This window comes from Ctenocephalides felis, unplaced genomic scaffold (assembly GCF_003426905.1).
Source record: "Ctenocephalides felis isolate EL2017-DRISC unplaced genomic scaffold, ASM342690v1 CF-g0.4_SCAFFOLD_01886, whole genome shotgun sequence".
In the NCBI taxonomy this organism is placed as follows: Eukaryota; Metazoa; Arthropoda; class Insecta; order Siphonaptera; family Pulicidae; genus Ctenocephalides; species Ctenocephalides felis.
This window is the reverse complement of record NW_020538040.1, coordinates 180,388,572-180,401,256: the sequence shown is the minus strand read 5'-3', so window position 1 is coordinate 180,401,256 and position 12,685 is coordinate 180,388,572. Positions and strand designations below refer to the sequence as shown.

The following is a 12,685-nucleotide window of genomic DNA, read 5'->3' as shown; positions in this document are numbered from 1 at the left end:
ACTGCTAAGTGCTAGTCCTCATATGCTTTCTATTTTATAAAGTGTCAAAATATAGAAGAGTACATAGACGTCACTTGGTGAACGAGTATTGCCGACAATCGTGGAACACTCCCGATTGATTAAATGTCGTATGTCACGTGTTTAACCTGAAAGTAAATATTCTATGCTCGATTTGCATAAACAATAGTGAATATTATATACGATACATCATAATAGTTAATGTAATTCAAATAATATCTGTAATAGTTTTAATAATATAATGGGAATTGTGTGGACATGTGCGGAAATTTTGTAAAAATTTTGATATTAAAAATATTGGCCCTGTGGAATAGATGCATATACAATCGAATCCACCTCTTAAAATCGGTTTATATATTATAAGGTCTATGCATATGACATTTAATCATTCGAGAGTGTTCCACGATCGTCGGCAACGCTCGTTCATCCAGTGACGTCACAGTCGTTTTCTATCTTTTGACACTTATTTTGCCCTCGACTAGCAGTCGTAGTATAAGGTCTATGACATACACACATATACATCATTTTTTTTATAAGGTGTGCTCCTAAATGCTCAAAAACTATTAAACTATCACCCGAGGTATAACGTAATAAATATTATCTGAAGCTCGTGTCAAGATAATTTATAATAAAGAACTGAAGTAAAATTTTCTTATTTAATACCTAATTTGTAAGAAAAATGTTTCAGAACATAATAAATTAATATATTATTTGAAAATAAATGAAGAAAACTGTGAACTAGATTTGACCAAGTAAAGAGTCAAGCTACTTGCAATTTCTATTTAAAAAATCAGAGCAGTAGTATAGATAAAATTTGATTGCTTTTAAATTTAACTTGAGATAAAAATATATGTATATGAAAAAGAAAATTTTAAATTTGCCAAAGTTGGTTGTAATTAGAGTATAAACGAAACACATAGCCCTAAGTATCGTAAAACCAAGGTAACCTCATTTCCACCAAGCCATCACGACTTTACATGGCCTGCAGCTCGGAAGTAAATCTCAGAAATATAAGTCTTTAAGATAAATATAATAATAATAATATAATAGATAATAAACCTATGCAGAATGTTATAAAAATACAAAAAATCAATATAGTTTAAATTAAAATTGATAGGAAATTTGTTAACATGAGACTTAAATTCCATAATTCCAATTCTCCGATAAAACAGAAATGCTATAGTGTCGCTATACGAGAATCATTGGTTTTCCATGAAATTCATGAGGTAACAGAAAAAACAAAACAAAAAAACAAGCGTTGTAGTTTGTAGAAAAAATCAGCCTGACTAGTTGGTAATTCATAGTTTGTGTTTGTGAAAATAGTATATAAGAATGAAATATTTCTAAAAATATTTCAACAATGATGTTTTTACAAATTATTTAACAAATTTTGCACTTTATTATATTATTATGTCATCAATGCTAACGAACTGAGATGACACAAAAAATTGAACGTGAAAGCAGCCTTATTCCCAATTCAATATAGAACATATTATATAACGGTTTTTAGATTAATCAAGGTACTATGCAAATATTTAAACATATGCAAAAATGTGCACATATTATATAGATATATGCACAAGTAGAAGAATTAAATATGCATGATTTGTATTATTAATGCAGATAGTAATGAGTGCATGTTGAAATCGATGAAAACGATTTATAATTATTGTTGATTTTAAACAATTATTAATTCAAAAGCCGTTACATAGTAACAATTGTAATATATATATATATATATATATATATATATATATATATATATAGTTTTGACCCTAATTAACTATCCGTGACGCAAATCGATACAAAATCAATACTGAAATGAGTGAAAGACTTTCAGAATTAGAAATACAATTAGTAACATTCATTTTACTTTTTTTCATTTGTTGGTGAATGTATCACAAGATTTATCTGGTCAGATTTAATTTAATTTCTTTGTAAGAGAAGCAACAATTTGTTTCGAGTTAAGAAGATGAATGAGCGTTTCATTAATTTACAAACGTTTGTAAATATATAATTAGTACTTTAACCTAGTAAGCTCATGAAAATTGTAATAGAATAATAAAAATTTTAAAAACCATAAAAATACAAATGTTACGAGCAATAAAAAAAATATCAGTGTAAATGAACTCGATATAAGTTCAACATTGATTATTTTACAAACTTGTATCAATTTGTATTTTTTCTTGAAATTCATCAAAATTGAGTTGGTTTTACTAAGTGAAAATGAACTAGAGTATTTTTATAAAACGCTTACGGTCGTTTGCACTTTATTTATTTAATAACTATATAATTGACAGGAATATTGCAAGTCGTAGGATATTCTACTAATTCACAAGTGTTAATGTTAATTCACAAAAAAAATATATTAAAATTATTTACTGTTAAGATGTGGTTTAATACTAAGACATTCTATAGTCAATATTAATTTTAAAGTACTTCAAATTGTTCTACTTTTCAAAAATTGAAAATGTAGTAAATGTTTCATTTGGAACCAAATTTTTTTCTGCAGTTATGCTAAACAAGCAATTTTTAAAAGAAAAGTTAAATTTCACAAAACTCACACTGATACCTACCCAGTAAACAGTGTGATCTGAGCGGCGGTAGCAATCTGAAATCCACAAGCGTGCCTTCAGCGCTGTGACATCTACGTGAAATCTATATGGATTCCAGATTGGCACCGCCGCTCGGTGTTTACTGGGTAATAATCTACCTTTATTTGCAAATTTTAATGAATACTAAGTAGCAACTTAATTTATTATAAAATAACTAAATATATCATTATTAAAAATGAAACATGCAATTGGTTCAATGGGTTCAATCATTTGTAATTAAAAAAAAAAATTATTATGAGCAGCAATAATAATATTTCATGTCAATAAACAAGTTCAATCCCTTATTATATACCTAAAAAAAAACCTTTAGGAGCTTTTAAAACCTATGCAGGGGGGTCCATGACAACTTGGACAGGGTCAACGTCAGCAAAAAAAATTTTTAGGGTCCACGAATTGAAAATAAAATACATTGCAAGGGATGCAAATGGTACAACAAGTTTAGAAAGCTATGCTTTAGATTAATAAAATTGCTAATTTAATCTGTAATTATATAAATTCAAGAAACTTACTAGTCACTATCGACCAATGATTTCCAAGATGACCCATAAGGACCCCCAGGAGTCAACATTATGGCAACAAAATTTTCTGAATCCACGAATTGAAAATGAAAATCATTGCAAGGAGTTCTCGATGCAAAAAGTTGGGGAACCTATGCTTTAACTTAATAAAATTGTTCTAAGCTAATCGTAGATTTTTTGGGAAGACCTCAAATTTCTATGGCGTTAGTTAGAACTCAATATATCCTTGCAGGAAAATCTTTCAGATCTTTCTCAGGAAGGTTACAAAAGTATCTAGACTTTGGCACGAGTTAGGCTACATATAAACAATATTAAACTACTATAAATTATATAATACAATCTATACAGATATATTTTAAATATTAATAAGTAATATTTTGCAATCCGCCACGGTTTGCAAACAGTTCGAAACGCATTTTACATCATTGCGTTCTGCCTAATCAATCAAGCGATCTCCGAGGATAACCGCAATATCTATATTTTATTTTATTTCGCATTTTTTCAAAATTAATTTTTCAGAACACTGTGGTTAGATTGTTTCATTACGTTTTTTTATCAGATTAATGTATAAAAAGAAATTCGATTGTATCGCGCTTTCTTATTTAATTGGTTTTACAATCTATGAACCATTTTTTTGCAATCTTGGAACTGAAAAACAGTCGTCAAATAAAGCTAATTTCGTAAGGTTAATAATTATGAAAGGATAGATAAATGTAACAAATAATATAATTTAATTTTTTTTTTTTAGATTTTTTAAAATAAAAAATTTCAACATTACGCTTACTAATAATTTAAATTAAATTTCAAATTTAAGCTTTTTTTGAAAATGCTATGAAAAAAGACTACTGAATATTTTCTCAATTTTTTTTTTCATTTGAAAGTACGTTTATTATTACCCGGCAGGATTGTACTTTGAATTAAAAAAAAGAAGGACATGCCATGCTTCTCTTCTATAATTTAATATTTATTTAACGTTTCGAAAGATATTTTCTTTGTTTTCCGGAAATGAGAAATATTATATAATATCATAAAATTAATTATAAAATTTAATTTAATATATAGGTACATAAAGAATGTATGTACGAACGTACGTATGATGTACTTCTACTGGTCCACGATTTAAGTGAAAGTACAAATCTGATATGAATGTTCGATGTTGGTTCTTCAACCGGATCAGAAAATCTTGCAAGCTCGCGAAAAAAGATGTTTTGTAAAAATAACTATAACCCATTCATTTACTGAAACAATGTGTTTTTTGGACACTGGTAAATCACAATTTTTGAAAATAATTATTATTGAGAAAGAAATTTATGATGTCAACTTACGAAGAATAACAAATTACGAACTTGCAAACCTGTCTACATAATATATGAGCTCAAGTAACAATTTGATATCATGCCGCTTGATACCGAGCTGACCAAGATATTACAATATTATACCGTTTATGCAATTAGTGTTTTCTGTAGTTAATTAACATGTTTACGTACATGAAATAACAAAACTATCAAAGATTGGAATTTCTTCTCGTGGAATTATAAGATGTTAATAATTGGGTTTAATTTCTCCAACGGAATGCGTAGACAGAAATTGCCATTGTATTCGCTGATCATTAGTTAACGATATGTATATATATATATATATATGTATATAATATATATATATATATATATATATATATACAAACACAAATTCAATCAGAAAAATAGCTTTTCAAGGTATTTATTGCAATTTTTAGGAGCATCATCAGACATCTGGTCAGGAACAAAATATGAATAAATAATAATAGAAAAAAGGATCATACAAAATTCGATTGGGCGGATTATTCTTCTAAAACACGTTTTTATGATTATGATAATTTTCCTAAAATTTAGCTTTCTTAAAAATTGGTCAAACGATTATAACAACAGAAAACTTCAATAAATCTGAACTATTTTATCTCGACTCATAATTTAACCTATATTACACGGTATAAATACATTTATCAAACAAAAAAATATTTGTTTTGATTTTGGTTTGATATAAACGAAATTATATCTGCTTTTACGAAAACAACACATGTTGAGATCATTAACCAAGAATTGATTTTGGAATGTGCTAATTGATATTTTAGATACTATGTACAGAATTTGAGAGCTCATCATTTTGGGATTAATATTGAAAAATATATATATATATATAAATTGACGATTAATTGATAAAAGTGTTTAAAATTAAGTTTGAATTCTTAAGACAATTTCAATTTTTTTTTCCATCACTTCAAGTGTGGAATTTATCTCAAAACTCCTGACCTTATTAGCACCTACCAGGTGGTCATAATTGACCTGTGACAAAACAAATCGTAAAAAAGAAAGTGCAATGAAAAGCTTTTGTATTAAAAGAATGAAAGTATTTTTTTATATGCCTGATATCAGATACAAGATAATGTGAATGATTGACGAGGCCTTTTCAACTAGAGATGTCTTTATCAGAGAGAATTGAAATGTATTGTAAATTAATAATATATTTAGATAAACTGTTTTATCTAAATATTACAAGTTTAAGATCAAGAGTTAATGAAGAATCATTTTTTCAAAATAAAATTTAAAAATAAAATAAATTCTTGTTTAATAATTAAAATTTGCAATATTAAAAACATTTGGTAATTGATTGAACAAAAATAAGTGAAATGAAAAATTTGTGGTTTTATGAGCAGTTGTGTTATATTTTACGTAGTATTTGCTAAATGTCCTAAACTGGACACTTGTAAATATAAGATTGAATAACAAAATAGTACGTAGTTTTTCATATAGCAACCTAGTCGCTATTATTTGATAAAATTTTATTAATCGAATATCTAATATTGCTATAATTAATACGTTTTTAATTTGATGCAGCAATTACTGAAATCATTAGAAATTAACAATAAAAGTGCAATCATTAAATTTTATTATTATTTACTAATAATGGAATTATTAATTGAAAGTATTATATGGCATTTTTCATTATATTATTAACTTTCCGTAGGGTAAGTTATCGTAATCGTCCAAAAATCGAAATTGAAAATTTTTGCATTTCTTGACGTTTTGAAGGTTGCTGAACATTTTGGCATACCTCAGGAAAAATGGATGTGTGTGTGTATGTGTGTATAGATACAATTTTTCGGTCACGTTTTCGGGCGCACGGATCAACCGATTTGAATGGTTCAAAAAACATTCGATTCCTATTGATAGGGATATGTGCTGATTAGTTTTTGGCAAAGGCAGGTCCAGCAGTTACGGAGATAAAGAGCAAAGAGTGCAGAAAATAGAAATCGAGTATTGAGAGAACGTGGCATCCGATTTGAATGATCTAAAATCATTCAGTTAGTAATGATTGGAAGAAGTGGTTATTAGTTTTCAGCAAAGACAGACCCGGCCATTTCGAAGATACAGTGCTAAATGTGCAAAATATGGGAGTTTTTGAGAGAAACTAAGCGTCCGATTTAAATGATTCAAAGAACTTTATGCTTGTTTTACAAAATAATTGATTTTGGAAATCAAAAATTTTGTTACAATTTTTTTTCAGAAAAAAATTTTTTGTCGAAAATAATGCAGATTTTATTTTTAATTCTGACTAAATACTTTAAACAAAGATTTTCAACTTTGCAATTCAGTTTATATAATCCTTATTAATATTAGACAATGTTACAATATTTATAATAATCTATTTGAAAACATTCAATATTCCTCGAACATTTCGTTACGGTACGGGAAGTTCCAGCAATTTGCCTTAAGGCACGATGCCATACACCGCACTAGTTTTAATTTCTATATGGTTATTATTTTTATTCAAAACACGACACTAATTTTAATAAAGTATTCTATCATTTTTTTAAAAAATATTTGTAACAAATGTTAAATTTTGAAAATTTTTACAAAATCTTGAAACAAATGTTTTATCGTATTGTAAAATTATTCAGCGCTTGCAGAATTTTAAAAAATGTGCAGACTACCTATACTAAAAATTTGTACAAAACGTTATTTTTCAGTGATATCTTATAGACTTAAAAAAATATTATTGTATTGTATTCGAATAATAAATTAATAATTGGTTAAATAAAGATTAAATGCATTTATCATTATCGTGGCATTGTGCTTCAAAAAAGGAAATTTTCTTTAGACTTATTAAGTAATCAATTATGGAGCATACAATTATTTTCCATAAGAATAACTTTCCAGCAACTCGTCTTATAGGATTATAAAAAATATGTAATTTTGATCGTCTGTTATAATAAAAAAAAAAAGTTACATAATATTGTAATTAAAAGTAAATGCCTTCAATGAATTAATTTCGCCAATTCCTTAGATCATATATATTTAAAAAAAACAATTATAATTTCATTTATTATCAAATATATTCCGACTTCTATTAACAAAGAAATTTAGGTACTGCAACTATTTTTTAGGTTATTACAGGACATTTGCAAACGCCATGTGCCTTGTGCAATGTATTGGATGTACAAGCGATTTGCTTGAATAGGAAATTTTAAATAAATGTGCATACAACAATACTCTTCAGTTTCTAATAAATAACATGCAGTTTTAAACTATTAATATTAAAAATATAAACATATTAATAAATTAAAAAATACTCACATTGTACATTTACCATAATCGTGATCAACTTGCTGCATGGCGCGCATTGCAGGTATATAAACCATATCAAGTTTTTCACCATTATTTACCCATTTCACTATTATTTTCTCAAGAAGTTTATTCAACACACATTTGCACTGTTAAACTGTGTTATTCGGTTAACACTAATACACACGGCCGATTTAAAAATACATACTGACTGCGAAATACCTGCGGCGTCAAAATTATTGAAGCAAATAAATAGGAATTACATAAGATGGGCGATTGACCCATTGCACTCCAGAGACAAATTGCAACCAATAATAATAGAATATCGACTAATTCTTAATATAATAATCAATAAATATTGATCAATTCTTTGTGAACTTTGTACTTGATGTGACTTTAGAATAAACAATGCTGCCACTAGCCTTACAACAATGTTTGTAGATTAACCCGGCAACAAAAAGTTGCCGCGTTTTTATTTTTGGGAATAAAAATCAATTGCCAACCTGTATCGATCACAGTATTGATTACAGCCGTATGATGGCTCTGTGGAATATTTAGGCAAGCCAAAGTGGCATAAGCAAAAAATTGTAATGCAGGCAACACATTTGAAAAAAATTGCAACTAGAAATTTTACTTAGAAATATACCTATTGGATTATTAATTTAAAGTTATATGATTCTAACCATAATATTTTACTATGAGCTGGCGTTTATCCTAGTATTTTTTCTCGAGATGGCAACCCAGTGGTCAACCGCTCTTTTGTCTCATTTGTAGTCTACGTATATTAGATATGTATAAAATATTAATCGATCCTTGAATATTATCTGAAATCAATTTATCAAGACGCATTTACTACAGAATTCTCTGATACTAATTAAATTAAATAATATTTTGATAAATTATAAAAGGAGTAAATTATTAAATAATCATTCACACAAGTGGAAAATAAATTTGGCATCCAACATGCTTAAAAACACGAAAAACAACACTGATAGATTGTTGTTATATTTTGAGTCAGTGGTTTCCAACCTTTTTCGCGCCTATAATTGTCGCGCTCTTCTTAATTTTATCAATAATTTTGTTTCATGAATTCTCGACTGATATTATTAGACTACTACAAATTAATATGCAATATCATGTAAAAATATGCATGAAAAATAATTAGTTTTTCGTTCATTTTTTATATCATTTCATATTTTTTGTTTATTTTTGGAAATTGTATTTTGAAAACAGCTGTATGCCCCACTTTGCGTCCCACAGATTGGAAACCACAAACTTAAACTTAAGTTTAAGTAAGAAAACAAAATTTAAAAGACTGATAGCTTGCTGTGATACCTTGAGTCAGGGGTTTCCAACCTTTTACTCACCGCACCTCTTCGTTCTAATAAAATAATAAAAATGTCACGCTCTCTTTAATTTTTAATTATAAAAACAATTTATAATTATATATCAATAACATTTTGCTCTTTTTTATCAAATATGATCAAATTTGAAATTTGAATGTTAGTATTTTGAAAATATGATTTTAATATGTTATATTTTTTCAGGTACAATAAACAGAAACTTTCACAGAACAAGAAGAGATGCAAACGACGGTAAGATAAAATCCAAACTTCTTAAAAAATTGTGTAAATCTTTAAAAAATGATAACTATTTGTACAAATTGTTTTTTGAATGATTGCTTTGAATGAGTGAACATAGTAACAGCAACAAATTTACAATTGGAAATGACTGAATTTTTAGAAAACTATATAATGGTGATGGAGAAAACTTTAGATAATTTCCTACATTCAAAATTTTACTAGATTTATTAGTAGTTAAAAATGAATCTAAAATTGTGATTGTTGTAATCACTTTACATATACCTTTTTAAATAACATCTTTATACGAATAAAATCTTTGATTTATTAGATAAACAATTTTAGTTTGTAACATTCATTTAATTTCTAATAAAATTTAGTTTTGCAAAATTCACAGCTTTATGAATTTCTGAATAATCTTTAACTTCATAAATTTATAACTAGTATATAAATTTCCGACATAATACATAATTTGACTTTAAATTTATAAAGTATGACGATACATTAAAATTAGTTGTGTGAAATGTCAAATGATGTTGGAGTGATTAGTGTAAAATTGTACAATTGTCGTTGTCAGAAAATTTTGTATATAAAAGTATTATGAATATCTTTATAACTATGTTCATATCAGTGTATTATACCATCAGTAAAGCATGCAATGTATTATTTTATGTATTGAAATTCTAATGTATATGTATGTAGCTTATTTGTACAACAAAAATTTAATCTGATTTGGAATACAGTTTGATCAAATTTTGGGTGAAAAATTATATATATTCAATAAAAAATATTGCTGATGTCTAAATTCTGTTCGCTTTGTCAAAATTTATTTTATACGCTTATACTGTTAACGGTTGCTTAATTTTGTTGTGCGTTTCACTATTTTCTAAAACTTTTATTAATTCTGCTACATATACACTATCTAATAAGTTTGTTATGTATTTGAAAAATAAACTTTTGTATGAGTTTGGTGAATGATGTATGTATCTATATATCTTTTGTAAATAACTAAGATCATTTTATCTTTGTTTCTTGACTTCTGTCTACTTGCCAACTCCAACCTGACCGCTCGGATTATAGATGTGACCACCGTTCTATTGGTGAACAATAACCGAGCGGCACATGGAAGATTCCTCAACGTGAAACCAGACGTCGGTTTATTGACATCGACTGCACGTACCTTCATCCAAGAAGGGGTGACGACACAGTATGCAACACAAGTACTAGGCACAACACTGGACAACGGACGACTATACGCCCAATTGTTGACCAAAAGCTCACGAGTACTTTACGACAACAACGACGCATTACCGTCCCGTTCACATAACGACATCACTTACAAGAAATGGCACATAGACGATGGTCCGCGTGGCGAGGCGGTTCAATTCATAAAAAACACCGATTACATAACACCAGACAAAGCAGGTGCCTATCTCGTATTTCCCACATCCCGCACTCCTAATTCCTCTCCCTATAAATTTGTCGAGAGACAGCATCAGAATGTGGATGCACAACCAATGGAAATAGTCACTGCTTCATATATTCGCGAAGATAAACCATTCCAAGAAACACCCACATTTGAACGCTTAGTACAAGAAAAACCAATAACTTATCGTGAAAGTAAATCGGAATCATTTAGCGTATCTCGAAATGGCCACGAAACGCGCGAAAACGAAGTTGCAGCTGAAATTAATGCTTCCAAGATAAAAGCTGAAGAAACATTACCAACTTATACAGTGCGCAATGAATTCTCTCCGAGTGGATTTTATTATGAAGAACCTTATGTTGGCGCTTATACTGAACGAAATAAGCCAAGCACAGTTTCTGATTCTAAAAGGGGTGGAAAAATGTTATATCGTGGTGGAGTTGCTATACAGCAAGAATTACAAAGTCTCAGTACCGTTACTTATCTCGGATTTGCAGATTTTACAACTATTGTCGGAGATACCGTAATTGTATTTTCACCGCATACAGCTACTAAGCAACCTGATCTTGGGCACGTTACAACAGTTTCTGGAGCAGCTACTGTGCAATCAACAGCATCTGCATCAGTTTCAAATAATAAAAAAACTATATACCAAGACCAAATAAGCGCAACAAAATCTGAAACGGAACATAAAAAAAGTATGGCTTCTGCATTACCTACTTTAAATTTAAATCCAGTCGATGAACGAAAAAGCAAATCTATATCTCACTCTACTCAATTTGAGGAGGAAACTACGGAACAGATAAAACCAATCACAGATATTTCAGATATTGAACATGAAGATATCGAAGCTAAGTCATCAGTTTTAGCTCATGAGCAAAACACGTCCAAATATGAAACAACAACGCTCGAAGAAGAACAGATATTAACCGTGTCCCCAGAAAGTATTGAACCTTCGGAAACAACTACACCTTTAATGCTGTCAACTCCTTCAGATGAAGATATTGCTAAAATATTTGCATCGCTGGCGGCAGCTGCTCAGGCTACTGAACCTTTAAGTTCAAGTTCTAGTCATATAGAAGAACAAAGTACTGAAATTGCAACATCGGTATTGGGCGGTGCTACTACTATATTTTTCGAGGATGACATTATTGCAACACCCACGTTGGATGTTACTAGCACGACAGAAACAACATCTGAAGAACCCTTCAATGAAAATACTAGCACAGAATATTACGAAGAACCGACGACAGAAGGTCTTATTGTGTCACCAGAGTCAGAAGTAAGCGCTCAACAAATTACTACAACAGAAGATATATCTATTCAAAATGAAGTAGTTACCATTGATCAAGAAGACTATATTACTAAATCTATTTCACAAGCAGCAACTACGGAAGTACTGCCAGAATCAAAAGATGTAACTGAAAAAGTCGAACATTCGACAGAATCAATCGAGGAAGAAGAATGCAAAGATAATAAGGTTACACCAACTACAACTTTCAAAACATTTACATACTTAACAACATTTTTCATCCCAGTTGATGCGGAAACAACTACAACTTCTATTAAATCGCATCAAGTAGTTAATACAGAAGTGTCATATATTACAGAACCATGTAATGTTGAAGCTACAACGATTGAAACTCCAATAAGTCCAACATCGGTACAACAAATTGAAAATGAAGCTACTGTAGGAGTTCATGAAACCACAACTGAAAATTATGAAAGCTCCACTGAAGAGGAAGAAATAACAACTCAGTTTGAAGAAATATCTGTAAAAGATAGTGTTCTAACTACAGAAAAGGAATCCTCTACAACAGATGCTACGTTGCCATCTACAATACCCATGGAAGTAGTAACTGAAATGAAACATGTAACAGAATCTACTACGACAGAAGAAACACCGGATGCAGAAGAAGAAATTGAA

The 12,685-nt window shown here is 29.1% G+C and overlaps 1 protein-coding gene across 1 annotated transcript in view; it reads left to right on the top strand.

Moving 5' to 3' along the window:
* The window catches only part of LOC113376320, a 45,807-nt gene extending 36,499 nt beyond the window's left edge, over nt 1-9,308 (top strand). Inside the window, 1 exon segment of the mRNA XM_026616230.1 lies at nt 9,300-9,308. Coding sequence (XP_026472015.1) covers nt 9,300-9,308 — 9 coding nt within the window.
* Nucleotides 9,309-12,685: the final 3,377 nt, after the last annotated feature.